Below are 20,655 nucleotides of genomic sequence, written 5' to 3' on the forward strand. Positions count from 1 at the left end.
GTCTGACTTTTGATTTATAGACTTGTTTTCAAGATGAAGAATCTAGATTCCATCTTATGATTGAGACCATGACAAGGATCAAAATTAATAAAACCATCACTTTGTCTAAAAACAACCTTTGAAAATTGAATATTAGTGACATATTATGTATAATGTTTTCCCATTTGATTGGCTGATTATATGATGGTATATATTTAAAATCATCATAGACATTTATAGACATAAGTAAGTATTTGGATTTTCGAGAGTAAAGAAGTTGAGAAGGGACATGGAAATTGGTTGTGTATCAGCCACATTCAATAAGAAGTACAATTTTGCATCATAATTTGTGATAATCCCATATTTAATGCATCGATTATAAGATTTTGTCAAGATCAACCCTAACAACATAAATCTCAAGTACTTCTCTTGCACCATAGAATCTTCCTTGAACTCTCCTAAATTATCATATGCACTTGGCTTAGTAGTTATTTACCCCTCCACCAAGAAAAAAAAAATAAATAAATAACGTGAACGTTATAGCCCTTCTTTGCTTAAATCAGCAAGGTTGTATATGAGAATATATGATGTAAAAATATTCATGGTAGTAAAAATTGTACTTTAAACATGAATGACTAGTATTTATAAATATTCTTGAATTGTATGATCGTGTGAACAATTAATTTAGAAATAATTGAGTAGTTAGCATGAGTCGTCATGTACCTAGGCGCAATTTGGTCGGGGCAATAAGGGCCGATTAAGATTAAAGGCGCCAATTATGGCCAATTTTTATATTATTAAGAAATTTGGGGGAAATTATGTAAATTTCAGATATCATTATGTAACCCCACATCAAACCTTTTTCTTGAAATTAGTTTGATTATTGAATTAAGAAAATAGGTCTATAATTGAGAGTATTGAGAAATAATTTTAGATATGTGTTTGCGTGGATTATTTGTATTGAGAAATAGGTCTAAAATGGTAAATATTTATGTTACATGTTCTTTTGGAATTTAGGATATATTTGGGAAAGGATGATTTCTCAAAACTAGAGAGAATTTTAGGGTTTAGAAATTGATGGGTAGTAATTTTTCATGCGGATTTTTCTGATATATATATATATATATGCCAAAACAAATATGAGTACTAAATGAAAATTTATTACTAATTATTTTTTATAGATTGCCAACGTATACAAAAAAATACAATAAAAAGGAAATTGCATGATACAAAAATTTACTAAAAAGAATGAATTATTCTCTACATTATAAGTGATTACACCTTAAAAACTATAAAAAATTAATATTATCTTACCATATCAATATAAAATCAATGAAAAATTTAAATTTTGACTATAGTTAATCAATTTGATTTTAGTTATGGCCAAAATATTAATCATGGTTATTAGATGTAACTAATATTTTGGCATCGCCGCAGAAACATCGACTAGTAATCGTTGTACAATTATAATTAATTAGTATTTATTATAGTTTTTTACTTTTAACTATGATAATTAACCAAGACCAATGGTCATATTTCTTCGTGTGGTGGCAGGATTTGAAAATTTTTTACCTTTAAGGTTGCTCAAAAATCTATTTTCACTAGGATAATATCGTGTGAATTATAATGAAAGATTATTTATACTAAGGCATCCGAAAATATTATAAAATTACAAATAGATCCCAAATAAAAATTTTATTAACTAAATATGCGGTGCTATGATTTGAATCCAATATTAAGGAAGATTTCATACTCCAACATCCGATAGTAAATTACATCTCATGATATATAATCACTTTTTTTGTTAGTATTTCATGATGATCATTTATGCTAAATCACATAGGGTGGAAAGGTGTGACCCCATTGTTAGTTTTGATAAGTATGGGGGGTTTATTGCAATTTTCACCCCTCTTGAAGATTAGTTACCTCCACCACAGCACATTGGACCGCCAACACATCCACCAATGGGGTCGGCTTGTCTTTGAACTATAGCCTATCAGTTTGCTTCTCCATTTCTAGATACGACAAGCGCCCTCAATTTCAGCAACACATAACTATAATAATAAAAGGATGTAATTAAATTATCAATTAATAATTAAAAAAACAGCTATAAATTCCTTTCTTAATTATAACTTAATATATAACTTCCCTCTTATAGAAAACGAGAAATGCTAGAATTGAAATTCTAATTATTCCAAAATATATAAAAAAAAAGATATATAAAATTTTGGCCATCAATTTTTTTCAGTCGAATTTTAGGTATTGTAACGGGTAAACTGCAACTACCTATCTCGATATTTGACATAAATATAAATATCCCTTATTATCTGAAAAATTAAGAATAACTCCTTTAAATAGAAACTTTTTTTTTAGAAGATTCAAATAGAAACTATTTATATAGCTTTAAACAGTAAGTTGAAAAATTACTATAAACCCTTATTAAAATTAAAAATATATAAAAAATTCTGATGACGTGTAAAGTAAATAATCCATAAAAATTTTATTAGCTCACAGTAAAATTAGATAGAAATCTGGTGGATGCTAATAAAATGTGTTTGTTATTAGACGAGGGTTAAAATGAGGAGGTATTTATAATTTTTTAACAATAATAACTTAATTGTAATTATATCAAATTTTAGAGAAAATAATTGTAATTTATTTTTAGACACTCTCTCTCTCTCTTGTTAGACACTTTATATTTTTAAGAGAAAAGCGTAGTTCGAGGCGGCACGATATTTCTTTCAAGTTTCCTTGAGCTTCCTATTCCTCGAGATGCATGTTGAAGAAAATAGGTTGCCAACAAAAAGAAAGAAAAGCCATGTGAGGGAGTACGGGCAGTAGATGTCTGGGGTCGACAAAACCAACCCCAAAATCGCTGAAGAGCAATCACGACTTTCCTAATATGCAAAGTTCCGCACATTCTCCTCAAATACTGTGGGTGATGTGGGCTCCTGCACTCGTATAACTGCTTCACTGGCTACCATTTCAAGGCCTCTTCAATTTACTCTTGCCATCAAATTTGAACAAGTTAGAGTTCACAAACAGGGTGGAGAGATGTGATCCTCTTTATGTTGTTATTAATTTGGGTAAATTATATCCACTTGATACAATTATAAATATTTTATTATTATTATTTAAAAAATTATCGTTACGGCAACTGACTCATTCATTTAGTTTTCGTAAATTTATTTAAATTTTATATTGAATTATCTAAAATACCCATTCGAACCTAAATTATAATCTTATATATTGTTTTTATGATAATGTCCGACCAACATCATTTTTTTATATTCTTCTTTGATAATAATATCCACCCAACATCAGAATTTTTTTATATTATTTCAACGGTAAAGTTTTGATATTTGCACTCTACTTTGTAATGATTACAAATATATCACATGTCGTAGGGATTATTAATAATTTTTCAGACAACGAAAGGATCTTTGTATTGTATCAAATATCAGCAGAACTCGATATAATTTTTCTCAATAATTGTTAATTATTTTAACCAAAATAAATAATAAGTAAATATAGATAAAGTGGAGTTGAGCACTTTTTATTTTTAGAACTATTAAAAACTTAGTAGTTGAAAACTATTTGAACTGATGAATGATTGGTGCACCTCTATTCAGTTCAGATTGAGCAGAGCTCTAACATGCCCATCTCAACCGACCATTTATTTTTAATTGATCAGTGAAAATTATCATACACGTCATCTTGATATGTTTGGTCTAAGTAAATCACCTATATAAATAATTCAATGAATATGTGAAAGGAATTAGAGTTTTACTGTTTTGACCCCTATATATAACTTGAGTTTGGAGGGCTTACGTGAATGTAGAAATTTTAAGCTGTAAATGACTAATATACCCTCCACAACTAATTATCCAATAATAATAATAATAATAATACCCTTCCGTGACTTTTTCCTTTTTTTTTTTTAATTGTTTATTTTTTTTTGGTCCTTAACATTCTCTTCGGGTTGTGAGTGGTCCGGCCCATTTTCATTTTAACCATTTGGGCCGCTTAATCTAAAGATTAGGGCCCAATAGTTACATTTGTTCCTGGACATGTGACCTTGCTTGTATGGCCCTCTTTTTCTTTTCTTTTCTTTTTTCTTTTTTTGGTTTTTCCTAGATAAACAAGCAATTATGCTTTAATTACATTAACATTTTAATATTTTTAATTAAATACCAATGAAGACTCCAAATTATTTGTATAATTTGATGCGTACCGAAATCAATAGCACTATGCAATATCTAAAATTTTTTGGAGTATTCTAAGATTGTTGAAAGATTAATCTATAAAATAGGGATTAATATTTTGATGTTTAAATTAGTAATTGGCTTAGTGAAAAAGTAAAGCAAGAAGACTAAGAACATATATAAGAATCAAAGACATTAGTTATCAAATTTGTGAAAAAAATGTCGAGTAAGCAATAGTAAATGTTGTTCATAAAGTGAGTAAATTAGTGTGTGAGAGTTTACAAGTAAAGTTGAAAAATAAAAGTATAATGAGAGAAATGAGAATGCGGCTGAAGGTGGTTAAAATATCTTTTAGATTCATTGGGAAGTCTATTTTTTATGGTATGATTGGTCCAATTGTATATCGTGTTATATGGGTTCCACACACAACGGGAACTCAAGCTGTCATATCAACAAAGAAGTAGGTGAAAATGAGAGAAGTGGTTAGTTGTTACTTGTAATATTTTATTCTGCAAGTTATATCTTTGCTGAAATACTTTTATAGTGGAATATCTTTTTCGGGTAAGGTAAATTTCATAGAAGTGAATAAAGATATAATATAACAGTGTTAAAGTGTTACCTTCTCCCTCGACAGGCGAAGAGATACGCCATAATCTATAAAGCGCACTAGTACTAACAGAACTCGGCAAGTTAATACTAAGAATACGTAATTTGATATCCTCAATAATGACACTAGTGACTATAGTCGGAGATCTTTCAATGTTCTCGAATCGTCTCAAGTTGCGTTCCCTTCAAATATGGTAAACACAAGTACCAAGTAATTACAGTAGGTCACGTTAGTGATGTGTTTTCCTAGTGGCCCATTCAATATCGGTGAGCCACTCTCTGTTAGGCCAAAAAAAATATACAACACGCCGAATAGCTATTAAGCATCGACGACTATACTGGCAACGAAAAAATAAATGTGAGTGCGTCTCCATGTTGTCCTGCCGACATAGGATACATCTTCCCCTAAGGTGTGATAACCAATGTTTGTCTATCGTGGGCAACTTTTCTAAGATAGCAAGCCAAAGGATAAACATGTGGCGCGGGATTTTAAGTGGTCCCGAAAGTAATGAAGACTAGCCTATTTTCGGACCAGGAGGCTCGAACAGGTTATATAGGACTTGAGTCGTAGGCGATCCACCCGAGCATCTTCAAACGATCCGATCGCTACCTCCATGGATCATTGGTAACGTGAGCACGATTTCTAAACATTCCCTATCAGTGATCTAAGCCAATGCCACTGCCCCTCACGAATGACCGAATGTAGCAAGATGTGTTCATGTAGTCCCGTGACATTGGGCTCTCGTGGGAATCTCTCAATCAGAGGGCCAAGGTGGTGCCATGGATACTTTTATGGTGGAATATCATTCGAGATATTGAATGTTGCTGGTATGTCCAATAGGGCCATATTTGGGCATGGATTGATTGCCACATGTCCAACAAACCAAAGATAGCATTGGGCCTGTTAGACTTATTGCTTCCTAACATGCTAATACTGAAATAATTGAATTTGATTTTTTAAATTAATTTAAATTGAATTACGATAATTTACACATTCATAAAAAAAAAACTACGGTCTAAATTGAAAATTACTATACACAAATGAGACTCGTTCTGAATTTTTTTGAATTGTAAAATACTCATTGCTCATCATATTGCTTTCATGATATTGAGTAAAAGCTATATAAAAGTTTTAATTAGAGTAAAATTTAAAAATAAGAAAGGGGGAAGAGTTGACGAAATTGCCCTTAGTAGGTTAGATCAGACAGCAGGAGATTTCCTCATTAATGACCCAACACGTGTCGTTTCTATTTCTCCCCAAGAAAACATATATATTAAGGCCAAGAAATACGAAAAACCCCACTGACCTCCAATTCAAGAAAAATTCCAACACCAAACCTTCTTCAAATTCTTCCATATCCAAAATTTCCCAATTTGGATAGAAGAAAGGAATTTCAAACCCTTAAGCTGAATTTTCGTGGTGACGTTACAACCTCATATTTCTATACCGCACTTTGCTTGTTCGCGTAATTTTCGCATGCCTTGAGCTCGAAGCTAAAACCACCGATCATCCGTTATCTAGTTTCTCTGAAACCCATCCGATAATTCAGGTGAGTGAATAACGTACGATGGTTTTTAGTATATCCCTTTTGTGTTTTGATGCCCTTTTTTTTTCTTCCCCCTTTTTCCCCTCGGCAGCCGCGGTTCTTCTTTCTTTCCACGTTTAAATGTATGTCAGAGTTGGGTTTTTTAGGGTTTTGCTTTGGCGGATTTTAGTTATGTTCAGGTTAATTTCTTGTACTTGTTTAGGTTTTTTATTGTAATAATTCGTTTCTGGTTGTATTTTTCCAGATTTCAAGATAACCAGAAATGGTCCTTTCTTTCTTTCTCTTTTTTTTTTTTTTTAATTGAAAGCTTTTCGGGTTCTCCGGGATTAGGAAAAGTGGGTTTTTTTTTTTAAATTTTTGGTTCATGGGTTTATTGACGATCGTAATCAAGGACTGTGGTGAATTTGTTATAGATTAGTTGAATTAGGCTGGTTCAGAAATCGGCAAAGTTTCTGAGAATGGATTGATTTTTGTATTTATTTTACTGTGTTTAGTGGATGGGCGGTACTGAAGTCCGACATACACATATCGAGAGTGAAAAGATTTCTGCTTTTTGTTCACTTTATAGTATTTATGTAAAATTCAACGGTTGAAGAATTATAGAGTTTTGTCATATGACAATAAGCATTCAAATTTTCGCATTATAAGATTGCGATATTTATTTTGCTTGCTTTGTGTCCAAGCTTTTGATAAATGGATCATATGGTGCTTCCAGTTTCTTTTTGCATATTCCTTTTTTTGTATTCTCTGAATGATTTGCTAGTGATTCGACAGTGCACACACTATTCCCCTTTTATGGTTGTTGTAAGTTGAAGAAAGGAATTTCAGCTGTAGGGTTTCTTCTAAGCATCTACCTTCTTGCTTGTAGTTTGAAAGTTTGCCTTCCATTTCTACAAGTTTGTGGGGGATGCATTGAAGAAATTGTCTCTGAATACAACTTCTTTATTTGAGTTATTGCATTTTTAACTTACTTTACCATAGGCATCCCAGACTCATGGCGACCGCCACAATGGCCACAGCAGCAGGTGCAGCTGCACTTCTGTACTATACATTAAACAAAAAACTGCAGTCAAGTCCGGCAACAGGTGATGATGATGAAAATGGAAGTGAGGTACATAATGATGCTGCTTTGGGGATTGATAGAATTTCCAATAGACTTATACAAGCTCCTGCAACATGGTTAGAAACAATTTCAACATTATCGGAGACCCTTAGATTCACTTATTCAGAGACCTTGGGAAAGTGGCCCATTGGTGATTTGGCATTTGGCATCAGCTTTCTCTTAAAAAGGCAGGTATGTTCATGTCGATGAATGATATGCTTCTAGCAATTCTCTTGCATAATCTGTTTTTATATGTAACACGTGTCATTCTAACCTTTCAGTAACTGACATCGTGCACCTACAATAAATGAATTCCGATGACGCAATCCTGTAACCTACCGATCACTCTTGAACTTACGAGAATTTAATTAATCTGATGACCACTGCCTACTTGTTATTTTGAGCTTAGGAGAACATAGTACTTGTATCTTCATTCCTGGTTTTGAAATGTGTTGAATCTGATAGAGGAGAAGAATATTGCTTGTAGCTGTAAAGCTTGTTAGGTGGAGTATGCTGGGAAAATTGTTAGTAGAAAAAGAATGTGCCAGTATACTTCGGCAGTCAGTACATTAATTTTGTTCAACTTGTAGCGCCGCAAGGTGTGCTGTCGAAGCATTAGATATTTGGGTTAACCAAATAGTTCTAGGAGATATTCACTCATCAAAATGTCGAAAAAGTTAGTTAATTTGTAAAACATTTCTACAGTGAAATTAATGTTCTAAGGTCCTGAGTTCAACTTTATGAACATACTCTGCAGGGAAACTTACATGTCAGCCGTGAATTTGGCGGTAAAGATAGTTCACAGCTTAAAGGACCTGAAATTGCGGCCGAGCTCAGATATCTTTTAAATTTGCTAACTCTCTGCTGGCATTTCTCCAAGAAACCTTTTGACTTATTTCTGGAGGAGACTGGCTACTCCCATGAAGATGTTATCCTCCACGAACCTAAAGCTGGAGTAAGTTTCCTTTATGATTTGTTGTCACCAGGTTTATCTATCTTCTTTAATTTATAAGAATGAAAAATAATAGTTCAATTTTCTTCTGATGACATAAATGTATTGTCTTGCAGATTCTAAAGCCAGCCTTTACTGTCTTGGTTGACCACAAAACAAAAAGCTTCCTGTTACTTATCCGTGGGACTCATAGTGTCAAGGACACTTTGACAGCAGTTACTGGAGTAGTCGTGCCATTCCATCATACGGTAGTGTGTGGGGGAGGAGTCAGCAACTTGGTTTTAGGTTACGCACATTGTGGAATGGTTGCAGCTGCTAGATGGATTGCAAAGCTTGCCACACCTTTACTTCTTACGGCGCTTGACAGTTACCCTGATTATAAACTTAAGGTTTAACAAGTTGCATTCCAATACACTCGAGATTTTTTCCCATTTCGCAGTTTCTGCCTTATGTCTCGTCATTTTGTGGTCTCAAGACTTGTTCATTTGTTGCCCACAGATAGTAGGACATTCTCTTGGTGGCGGAACCGCTGCCCTTTTAACATATATTTTGCGTGAAAGGAAAGAATTATCTACCGCTACCTGTGTGGCATTTGCTCCAGGTCATTTTTAATTCCCATTGAGAAAATTCTTCTAATTTTCCTCGTCTTCTTCTTCTCCTGCTTGGTTTACTCCTTCTATGGGCTGATTTTGTTTCTGGTGACTTCAAATTGCCTTTTCTTTTGTGATCTTATGCAGCTGCTTGTATGACATGGGAACTGGCTGAATCAGGAAATGACTTTATTACTTCTGTAATAAATGGAGCTGATTTAGTGCCCACGTTTTCAGCTGCATCAGTGGACGATTTGCGTGCTGAGGTATTATTGTGAGTGTTTTTAAAATCTCCCCCATTTTCTTTTTCACTGTTGCCATTTTATGGTTTTCCCTAGCTTTTGTGATTACTCTTCTTACTCACTCAACATGTAACACCTTAAGTCTCGTGAAGTTCAGAATACAATGAAATGGTAAAGAATGAAAAATAACATTGAAGAAAAGGATACTTCTTGAAATTATTCTCTGGTCCCACAAGAACTCATCTTTGGCTCTGCCATCACTTTATTTGAGATATGACTTCATGGAGGAATGTTCTGTTGAATCTTTTGCACCCACTTGCTTGCAGAAAGGTTTGGTATATGTTGATTGAATATTGGAAAATTTTTACCTGTTGCAGGTCACAGCATCTGCTTGGTTGAATGATCTGAGGAATCAGATTGAACGTACCAGAATACTTAGTACAGTTTATCGCTCTGCTTCAGCTTTGGGTTCCCGTCTTCCTTCCATGGCCACTGCTAAGGCAAAAGTTGCTGGCGCTGGTGCAATACTACGCCCAGTTTCCAGCGGTACTCAGGTATATATATCTTATTTTAATATTGCTCTATAGGTTTCTAAAGTTGATGTCCCTATTAGTACTGCCTCAAAGACAGTATTGCCCTTTCATCTATAACTTTTCATCTACTTAATTGTTAGAGTTGGGTTTTTCCTTGCAAATTTAGGTGGTTATGAGGAGAGCTCAAAGTATGGCGCAAGCTGCTTGGTCCCGTCCCAGCCTACAAATATCCTCATGGTCTTGTATTGGTCCCCGCCGTAGACCTTCAGCAGCTCATTTAACTTGCAATGTAAACGAAGACCCTTCAGAATCTTCTTCAACTCAACAAGACCCCTCCGAGCCGTTCCTCACAACTGTGGAGGAGACAACCACGGTTACTGAAACAACAGATCTTCCCATATCTTCATCCAAGGGTCTAGGTCGGAGATCAGACAGTGACACGACTGAGAATAGTACGGATTCTGAGTCAGACTATGGCGATCATTATCAAGATCGCATGACGGAAGTAGAATTGTGGCAAGAATTAGAGCATGAACTTTACGAGGAGACGAAACCCGAGGAGGTCGATACGGTTAAAGAAATTAGGGAAGAAGAATCCGAAGCCATTGCAGAGGTCAGCGATACTCAGTCTCAAAGCTCAGTCCCTAATACAAACGAGGTGCACAGATTTTTCCCTGCCGGAAGGATACTGCACATTGTGTCACTAGTTTCCGATGAGCCCGATCAAGAAAGTGATAACAATACATCCACTTCCAGTGATCTGGAACACAGCCAAGAAGAAGACGACGACACCAAGGTCGGGATTTTTCTAACTCCTAGATCATTATACAGTAAACTAAGGTTGTCACAGACCATGATTGCCGATCATTTTATGCCCGTTTATAGAAGACAAATAGAGAAGCTGATTAGAGAAGTAGAAAAGGAAGGAATTTCTGATTCTCATAATAGTGAGGACGAAATTCAGTAGAAAGTGATATTAGAGTAGTTGTTCTGATATCCTTTTAACATTAGAATGAATTGACAGCAGGTACTTTTGATTCATCGTATTTTCAACCCGACCCGATGACAAGAATGTAGCATAGTCACTGCAAAATTAAAAAGATTCTGACTTGAAGAAGGACCATTTCATATTTCATTTCATTTCATTTACGGTTGCTGCAATCAATCTATTATGATGTTTGAGAATCAAATGCTGCTACATATGATGATGAGGGTTTGAAATAAAATTAATTGCTGCAATCAATCTATTATGATGTATGTGATTAATATGATATCTTATTTTAAAATGATATCTTCAAGTATTTCAATAAATAAGATGTTAGATGTTAGAGTGTTTGTCGTAATAAACTCTTTATATTGTATAACGATCCAATTCCATCAAGCTGTTAGAATTTAAAATTATATCAATAGATATTTTTAAATTTTAAAAATGTTGATAATCTTATTTTTTAATTAAGTTCGTAAAATGTTTAGATAAATAAAATGTCAGAGTTTATAAAATGTAATTACTACATTTGGTATAATAAGCATTTCATATTGTAACAATGATCAAAAACTCTGTCAAAACTATTATAATTCAAAATCATACGAATGAGGTATTTTTACTTTAGGGGAGAAAACATCAATTATATGAAAGATAGTAGTAAAAAAATACTCAAAAAATTATAAGACTATTTTTGTCTATCGGATGTTAAAATAAAATAAAAAATTAAAAACTCTTATAAAAACAATAATGGGTTTGATTTTTTCTAAAAAAAAAAAAAAATTATAAGATCTCAAACATCTTATTAAAAAAAATACCAAATAATTTTATAAAGTTTATAACCTTTCAAATATGTGATGAGATGTGAAGAAAAACTTATAATTGTAAAAATGATTCAATCAACACAATCTCATAAAATATGAGCAATAATGTGAACAAAACTTGACTATGACAAAACACACACACACACGCACCTTACTAGGAAAAGCAAAAGGGGTATCATTTCTATTTCATTTTCACAGAATAGAATATATATATACATATATATATATATATGTATGTGTATGTGTGTCTGTGTGTGCGTAGTTGAGGGTAGTGGGTGTCTCTTTCGGAATCGTGCAATATATTTTTACACCTATTTCCTCATCCTTTACTCTTAAGTGCGATTCTTCATCAGTGAATCCATCCTTCTCTTTGCTATGATCAAAAGATGCAAAATTTAAAATATAAATACTTTCAAAAGGGATATTTTCTTTAATATGAATCGATTTTCACGTTTAAAGTAGTTGACATTTAATGCAAAAAAAACAAAAAGAGAAAAGAAAAGAAATGTCCTTTTCTGGGGTAAATTACACTTTTGGTCCTTAAGCTTTGCAACAAAATTAATTTTGGTCCATAATTTACAAATTGTTACATTATTCGTCAAACCATTAAATTTACAAGTTAAAACTAATGGAGTTGAAGAACTCTACGAACAATCTTGAACGGCATCACTGCCACGGTGGCGCTGGGGGCAAATCCTAGCCATCCTGGGCCCTTCCGGCAGCGCGCTGCTCAACGGACTCGCCAATTGACTTTTTCATCTACACGACCTCACCGGAATAGTCCTCTTCAACAATATGTCTAGGAAAAGAACCGATTTTGTCGCACAAGGTGATGTCTTGTAACCACATCTAATAGTCCAAGAAACACGGGTCTTCTGTTCACTGCTTTGGCTCCAAATCCCAACATCCATGCCCAAAAATCAGAAGATCAACTTTTCGCAAAATCGGTGATATCTGAATTGGGTTTGCTCAAATACAAGAACATAGCTTTGTTTTCCAATTCCGTTAGTTTTAACCATAATTTTACTAGTTGGACAAAAAATATAATAATTTATAAAAATTAGAGACCAAAATCGTGCCTAAAAACGTGTAATTTACCATGATCCAAACAAATCCTTAAATTGGTCAATGGGGTGCACACACATTTATCTTCCATCGATATGTTGCACCAAATCAAATAATTGAAGTGGCCAACTAGATCGCCCACTTGGAATTTGTAATCATTTCACTTTTTTGGTTGGTTTGCTTTACATGTGTATGTTACTTGTAATCTAAATTTATTTAATTTTTTCTAAGAAGTAAGATAAATTATATTGAGTTTTTTTTTTTTTTAATTTGATATAATTATAAAATTATTGATACCCCATAATAATAACATTTCTTCACTAATTAACTCATTCTATTGGGTAGTATTAGAGTTTCATCCAAATTTTATATTAAATTTATATATAATAATAATGACCGTCCAATATTCAATTTTTTAAAAAAACATTAAAATTTCAATAAAGCTAAAATTGAAATTTCCACTTTATACCATCCAATGATTACATAATTATAGCAAATATTAGAGAATATCGATAATTTTTCAAATAATGAAGAATACTTCTAAATAGCGCTATGCCCTCTCAACTTTTAAAAAATTATCATTTTGACCCTGATCAAACTACTCTTTCAACTATTAAATTAAGCAATTTGCTCTGCAAAATTATGTCAAATTAACACTTAGATCCCCTAAATTCTTGAAATAAACACTTTTGACCTCTACCATGAACAATCAACTTTAAAGAATGAGTGGCCCTTAATTCTCAGAATAGATATTTTGATCCACGAATACGCACTCAAATCTCCTAAACATTTAAAATAAATATTTTTAAGTAGATAAATTTTTCTTTTTTCATTTTTAATAGAATTCTTGAAAATGATATTTCTATTGATAAAATTGACATAATCACAAAGAATACCGACGTATAATTTTTATTTTAGACAACACTTGGAATATCCATTTTCAAGGAACTGAATCTTTCAAGATTTTTTTTTCTAAGTTCATTAAAAAATAATAGTAGCAATATGATGACAATGACAACTCCATTGTTAACTTCTATAATTTTACTTAGTTCATCAGCCAACCATTTCATTTAATTATATATAAGGAATCTCCTTAGCTTATTCCTCAAAAACCAGTAAACAAAATCATTTAAAAAATATAATAAAAAAAAGAAACGTGCACCATAAGAAATAATTAGCAAACCATTTGAGTTGACGATTCATCATAATTAAGGCCAACGAGGCTTTGCTTGAACGGTGAGATTGAAATCTCATAATTATAAAATTGTGAGTTCGAGTCCCATAAACGTGATTTGATAGTTGTTTGTAATAATAATATCTTTTCTTTTTGTTTATTTTGAATATATTGATTGATTTCGATGATTTCTTCCCGTCTTGAATAGAAGTTGTTTGATCGAGAGGTTTCAGAGCTAATAGCATTTTCTTTCTCGAGTCAGGATCTTATACTCTTTCTCTGTGAGGTATATGGTGTATCGGATTGAACATTTACACCGATTGATATGAAAAAATATTTAAAATTAGTTTATGCTGATTATTAATATATTAAATTAGTAGTTGGGTTGAACGTAAATAATGAACGATATTAAAAAAAAAGTCATCATGATTAAGTGTGAACACACACGCAATTAATTATTCTAATTACGACCATTTACATTAATTACTTCATTAATTTAATATTCCCCACAGACCAAAATGGAAACTATTAAGAAAAAAGGAAAAATACACGTCGGAATCTTGAAGTGGCTGCCATTCATTGGCTATCATGGCATAATAAAATTTTAAAGCAAAATATATTCTCTGGAAAAATACATGGACAGTTCTTCAAACACAGATAACGTCGTGCTGGCAATCCACCAATGTACGGCCAGAATTCACCCCACCCTACCCTACCCCCCCCCCCCCGGCCCCCTACCCCTCCAAAACCCCTTCTAAGACCGCCAATCATTGAACCCTTCTTTCCACACAATACAACAGAAACAAATTCCTTCTGTTTATATACATACACTTCTCTCTGTCTCCATTGTTCTTCCCCCGCCCCTCCATTCTCAGCAAGAATCTGTCGTGCAAGACAGCCAGCCCAGAAGAATCCATCTTTCCGTTGTCTTGAAATTGATTGAATGAGTGAAATTCTCTTTCTCTTTTCGGGCTGTTGATTGACAGAAAAAAAAAAAAGGGTTTTTTGAAATGTCTTTCATGTACGCGTTCTTCATCCCTGAAGAAAACAAGGTGGAAGAAGGCGAGTGGGAAAAAGAGAGATAGAGAAAAACAGAGATATAGTTTTCCTTTTTTTCTTGAATTTCTTCTCTTGGGGTTTAGCCTAAGAGGGATTTTGAGCTAGGCCCGATTGATTCTGTTTATATTCAAGATCAGTGCTTTAATACACAGAAATCTCTGTCATCTTCTTCTTCATCTGGTAACTGTTCTTGTTTGAGTGTTTGAACTCTGTTTTTCTGCAACGCCCATCTCAGGATTCTTGATTTTGGTGGTTTTTCCAGGGATGTCAGCTACTGTAGTTAATGATGCCATGGTGATAACTCCCGGGACTGACGGGCCCGTAAATAAACAACTTCCGGCCCAAAATGAGGTGGACTTTGTGAAATGCGACTGCTGCGGGCTTACCGAAGAATGCACCCCTTCATACATAGAGACAATTCGAGAGAGGTAATCAATCTTCATAGCAGTGTTTCTACTAGCTAGTTCTTTTGTCGGTGTATTCATACAGAATTTTCTTTTGTCCTTCATCAGGTACGGCGGTAAATGGATTTGCGGGCTTTGTGCGGAGGCTGTGAAAGACGAAGTCTTGCGTTGTCAAACGCTGATAAGCCCGGATGAAGCTATGGCCCGGCATTTGAGCTTCTGCAGCAAGTTTCGGGCCTCAGGGCCGCCCCAGGATCCCACTGTGCATTTGATTCGGGCCATGAGGCAGATCCTGAGGAAGAGTTTGGAGAGCCCGAAGTCTCTCAGGTCAATGCCGAGCAGTCCGATCACTAAAAGAGAGAATCTCAACATGAAGGGCGCCGTGCTAACTCGGTCGGAGAGCTGTATTCCAACTTTAACCCTGGTCGAGGCCACGGTGTATTGTGGGGTGGAGGAAGGTTGTGAATGAGGATGGAGGAGAATTTCGTAAATCTGCACATTGATGAAAGCAATTAAGGGACAAAAAATGAGAAAAATCGAAAAATATCAAGAACCCTAGCAAGTAATTTTGGTTATATGTTCGATAATTGTAAAGAAATTATTTTGTGTTATGGAAGGAAAAATAAAATACTAGTTCTAGAGCTTGTTGCAAAAATTCTGCCCCATTTTTGTAGGTACATAATTTGGTATATTTCCGGTGAGCCGATAATGATAATATCAAGAATTTTTATTATCAATAATTAATATATTAATTATTAATATCAAATTTTGTTATGACTAACCAATAATTTCCAACACTAAGTAATGACAATGTTCAAACATATAATTTTATGATTATTACTGAACATCAAATAAATAGGACATATAATGTTTGAGTATTTTCAAGAATTAGGCACAATTATTGAAGGCAAGGCGCATTGTTCATGAATATCAACTTCTTGCACCTAACCCCCATCATGATATTCTTGTGGCTAACTACCATCTTAACAATGCCCCATTAATTTGCAAGTCCTGAGGTAAGACTTTAGTTTTCTATTTTAGCCCAATTCTCAATGATTGCAAGATGGCAGTGGAATGACCAGTTGCTCAATCAATCACACTATAAATATAAATATAATTATTCATTTAATTCAAAGATATTTTTTAAAAAATATACTAAAAATTTATCATAAAGTATATAGTAAAATTGGAATATAGTAATTCTTTGTAATTATTTACATATAATATATATATAAAGTAAATATAAAATACAATATTAATTCAAGATAAAATATATGCACATAGAATATGATTACTCTGGTTTCGAGAATTTTAATAACCAACTAACTAAGTGATGAGGATAATTACATTAGCAGTCAAAAAGATCAAATTGCACTTATTTTTTGAAATATTTGCAGCTGAGGGCAAGATCCGCGCATGGTCTAATCGATCCGCCCGCTTTATCAATCGTTGGATTTTCTGACACCAGGATACCCAAATGATGTCACGTGGCACTTTACCATGCGGTATCGTATACTATAAATACCAGCATTTATGAATATTTTATAACAAGTACATTTATAACGTTTTCAATCTCATCAGTTTTTCTTAGATCGTTTTCGACCCCACCTTTTTTAACTTAAGCATCAGAGAGCTTTAGTTAGAACTATCCAACAAGCCTAACGTGCGTTCTATTATCAGAATCCACTTATAGGAAGCTCGAAAAAGGGTTCAGCGACCCGACCCGGATTGTGCGACCTCATCACTAAGATTTTAAGCAATGTTGTTGCACGTTATATTCTATCTATACATATATGATACGTGTATAAAATTTACATCCCCAATATATTCAAGAAAATATTTTATTGTAATAAATCATTTGCCCCTTCTATATACATAAAGATCCTAGAAGCTTTTTCTCCATTTATTTATTTACTTTATTATTCAATTGTATATACACAAGTTGATCGTGCAGTACCAATTCCTTTGGTGAAAAAATTATTACATGAAAACAGAGTTACAGCTACTGACTTGTACCTTACTATAAAAAAAATGCAACATTTAATCATATTTACGTGTCATGATTAAAATAAAAATAATTGTAGCAAATAGTCATTAATCACGACCATACAATAGTTGTTGGCCGTAGTATTTATAAAACCGGCTAAAATATTTGTTATGATAAATATTTTTACTATGGCTCTTAGCCACGTAATAATGCTTATTATATATTGATTTAATGATGTAAATTTGCACCTACATAATCCACATTGAAATTTCCAGAAAAAGATCATAGCAATGGGAAAGGAGAATCATATAATTGCTAGATATGGTGAAGCACTTGGATATGTTATTGCCTCAAAAAAGGCAAGAAATGACACAAACTGAGGATAATGACAGTTGACTTGTAAATTCCTATATTCTCTTTCTTTGATATGCATAATATATCACATCTTCTTCTTCACTCTTATAATATATCCTTTACATAGAGAACTAAAAGCATTGTTGCTCTTTAGTCTTTACATTTTGATCAAACAGGGTTTTGTATAAGTATATATATATATATTATAAATAACTAAGTTAACAAATATGAAACTAAGAATATTGATTATTTACCCAATATTATTTTATTCAAATATATGATTCCGGATTAAAGTAGATTTCTAGAAAGTCGTACAAATTAACTTAATTTCAAGGGGTAGTCGAGCATGGTGAAACTAGATTCTGGTAGCGAGACGCTTTGAGTTAGTGAATCGCTACGGCATTGTAGAAGCCGATTATGAGCTAAAATGTCGAATTGAATTTTGAACGGATTAACTCCTTAATAATAGTATTTTTTTTTTAAAGTTTAAAAACTGATAATGTATACTGTTATTAATAAAAAAATGTTTGCTTAGTGTCTTTATTCTTTTAATTTTAGTTTGGATTCTATCATCAATTTCTACTTTTCACTCTCTGACTTTTGTGTCCCCTTCTTTTTTTCATATGGTTTAATTTGATCAATTGAAATATACTTTTCAAGATTAATGATTAAATAAAATGATAAAAGTGACCTTAGGCATCATTGTCGCTTTGGCCGAGTGGTTAAGGCGTGTGCCTGCTAAGTACATGGGGTTTCCCCGCGAGAGTTCGAATCTCTCAGGCGACGTTTAATAATTTTGATACAACTCTAAATTATATTGGAAGACTGTAAAATTGTACCTGTATTAATGGTCCAATAAAACTCTAAACTCTCCAAACCCCAACTTTGAGAGCCCAATAACGCTCCACAAATACCAACACAGAAATTCATAATATCTCTCTCCTCTCAATCAAATTCACATTTTTCTCGTTGAAAATACAAATAATCAATCCCTTATGTAAGTAATTTGGATATCTTTTTATCTGGATCCAACTTTTTTTTTTTTATCATTATACTTTGTATCGTCCTCTACCAATCAATTAATTCAATTCACATTACTTTTCTCATCCAACGCCCAACCCCACCATCACTCTACTCTCTTAGAACGAGGGACCGAAAAGATTTTATCATTTAAATTTAAATCACAATACAAACATCAATATGTTACAAGTTATTTTTTTAACTTTAAATATTTTATGAATATAAATATTAATCAATTATAATAATTATATTTTATTAACTAATTTAAATGTATTTCAAATAAACTATATTATTTACTACAATTAATATTTTTATATTTAAATAAATATTATAAATATCAATTTATTCACTTTTTTTTAAGTTTGAAACATATTTTAAGTTTTTTTTATTATTTTTTAAAACTTATAAAAAAAAAAACATTTTTAAAATTTTGGCGAAGGTGGTCGCCCTTGCCTAGATTTGCTCGGACCATGTCGACCACATTTGCACGTCTGTTCAGGTCTCCTCTGAGTTATTTAATTTTTTATTATAAAAAAAAATTATATAATATAATTTTTTTAAATATATTAATAATAATATAACGAGTCGCGATTTAAAATAGCGACTCGATTAAAAAAAATTTTTTTTTTAAAAACATACCCAAGTCGTAATGAATGACGACTTGGGCAAAATTTTCTTTTAAAGAAAAGCCCAATCACAGCCTGGGCTTGTTATTTTTTTTCATTTAATTAAATTTTGAATAATTAATTATATAATTTCATTTAATTATATATAATTAATTAAATTATTTAATTTAAAAAATTATAATTAAGTGTACAAATGTAATAACGTATATTTTTTTGTACAGTTGTAAAAAAATACAATAAAGTATATAATTATTCTTAACAATCCGATACCGACAATTTTCGAAATATTTCTATAAATTTTTCATCAATTTATCGTTACTATATAATTTAATTAAACAACAATACATAGAATTATGTATTTGGTTAAATATAATAAATTTAATAATTTAATTAACCAACTATATCATTTTTATATCAAATGTGATGTTTAACTCAACATTAATATAAGTAGCCAAAACTATAAAATGCTCCGGTTAAATAATACATCGCTCAATATAAACTATATTTAATAAAAGGACTAATTAAATAATATAATTTTATAAATTATTCACAACGAGATGGATTGGGCGCAAACGCGTGCAAGGCAATAATTCCAATAAAGAAATTCTTCTACACAATCAAATGTGCCGGTATCGAATTGTCAAAAATAATTGTATACTTCATTGTATTTTTTACAACTGTACAAAAAATATACATATTATATTTATATATTTAATTATAATTTTTTAAACTAATACAATTTTAATATTATAAAATTTTAAAGTTTAATATGTTAATTATATATAATTAAATAAAATTATATAAAATTTGATTAAACGAAAAAAAGATTGCAACCCAAGTTGCAAGATGAAATTGTATTTGGAGTCGCAATTTCGAACTGCGAAAGGCCTGTTTCTAAAAAAAACTAATAATTTTTTAATCGAATCGCAATTTTAAGTCGCGACTTGTTATATTATTATTAATATATTTAAAAAAATTATATTAATATAATTTTTTTATAATAAAAAATTAAATAACTCGATCTCCTCTGGACGACGACATTAGCACCGCCCAAGTAAGCCAGCAGAAGTGCAACGAGGGGTTAATCTTATTTAATTATTTTTTTTATAATTATGTATATTATATATGTTTATATTAATTGATTAAATCTAAGCTCTTAAATTTTTTATAATCTAATGATTGAAATTAATATATTAGATCAGACGATTCTTATCCATTAAAAAAGAATCCAACGATTAGTAATATATGAAATAATATATAATAAGTAAGAATATAATAGTCGCTTAATCAAAACTTAATGCCATTAATTATATTTAATAAAGAGGGTCAAGTGAACAATGTTTACAAAAGTAAAGAAGATTTTTAGTCTATTTTTAAAATAGAATGAATGTTTAAAATACAGGA

General features: G+C 32.1%; 2 protein-coding genes and 1 non-coding gene across 4 annotated transcripts; all 3 read left to right on the top strand.

The window, feature by feature from the left end:
* The first annotated feature begins 6,079 nt into the window (after nt 1–6,079).
* On the top strand, nt 6,080–10,891 carry LOC105163073 (Alpha/Beta hydrolase fold-containing protein). 2 transcript variants are annotated; one of them, XM_011081302.3, is made up of 8 exons: nt 6,080–6,340; nt 7,319–7,631; nt 8,197–8,394; nt 8,508–8,780; nt 8,890–8,992; nt 9,129–9,247; nt 9,601–9,777; nt 9,923–10,891. In XM_011081302.3, the coding sequence occupies exons 2-8, from the start codon at nt 7,332–7,334 to the stop codon at nt 10,721–10,723; spliced, it is 1,971 nt and encodes a 656-aa protein (XP_011079604.1). In that variant the 5' UTR covers nt 6,080–6,340; nt 7,319–7,331; the 3' UTR covers nt 10,724–10,891. The 2 variants fall into 2 exon arrangements, with proteins under 2 accessions (XP_011079604.1, XP_011079612.1); XM_011081310.3 differs by having other exon boundaries at nt 7,328–7,631.
* Nucleotides 10,892–14,587: 3,696 nt separating this feature from the next.
* Nucleotides 14,588–15,919, top strand: LOC105163095 (uncharacterized). The gene is made up of 3 exons (XM_011081321.3): nt 14,588–15,040; nt 15,123–15,288; nt 15,373–15,919. Exons 2-3 carry the CDS (start codon nt 15,125–15,127, stop codon nt 15,731–15,733), a joined length of 525 nt encoding a protein of 174 aa, XP_011079623.2. The 5' UTR covers nt 14,588–15,040; nt 15,123–15,124; the 3' UTR covers nt 15,734–15,919.
* A 2,390-nt stretch (nt 15,920–18,309) lies between these two features.
* TRNAS-GCU (transfer RNA serine (anticodon GCU)) lies at nt 18,310–18,391 on the top strand. The gene has a single exon. It is a non-coding gene; the product is annotated as a tRNA-Ser (tRNA).
* The last annotated feature ends 2,264 nt before the right edge of the window (nt 18,392–20,655 follow it).

Source organism: Sesamum indicum, linkage group LG1 (genome assembly GCF_026168435.1).
Source record: "Sesamum indicum cultivar Baizhima isolate 11 linkage group LG1, ASM2616843v1, whole genome shotgun sequence".
NCBI classification, from domain to species: domain Eukaryota; kingdom Viridiplantae; phylum Streptophyta; class Magnoliopsida; order Lamiales; family Pedaliaceae; genus Sesamum; species Sesamum indicum.

Bases quoted from the DNA above. Each gene is read 5' to 3' on its own strand.
- LOC105163073 (XM_011081302.3), top strand. From the start codon at position 7,332: ATGGCGACCGCCACAATGGCCACAGCAGCAGGTGCAGCTGCACTTCTG. The intron at 8,781-8,889 runs GTTTAACAAGTT...TGTTGCCCACAG, and splicing joins ACCCTGATTATAAACTTAAG to ATAGTAGGACATTCTCTTGG. The intron at 9,248-9,600 runs GTATTATTGTGA...TACCTGTTGCAG, and splicing joins TGGACGATTTGCGTGCTGAG to GTCACAGCATCTGCTTGGTT.
- LOC105163095 (XM_011081321.3), top strand. From the start codon at position 15,125: ATGTCAGCTACTGTAGTTAATGATGCCATGGTGATAACTCCCGGGACT. The intron at 15,289-15,372 runs GTAATCAATCTT...GTCCTTCATCAG, and splicing joins ATAGAGACAATTCGAGAGAG to GTACGGCGGTAAATGGATTT.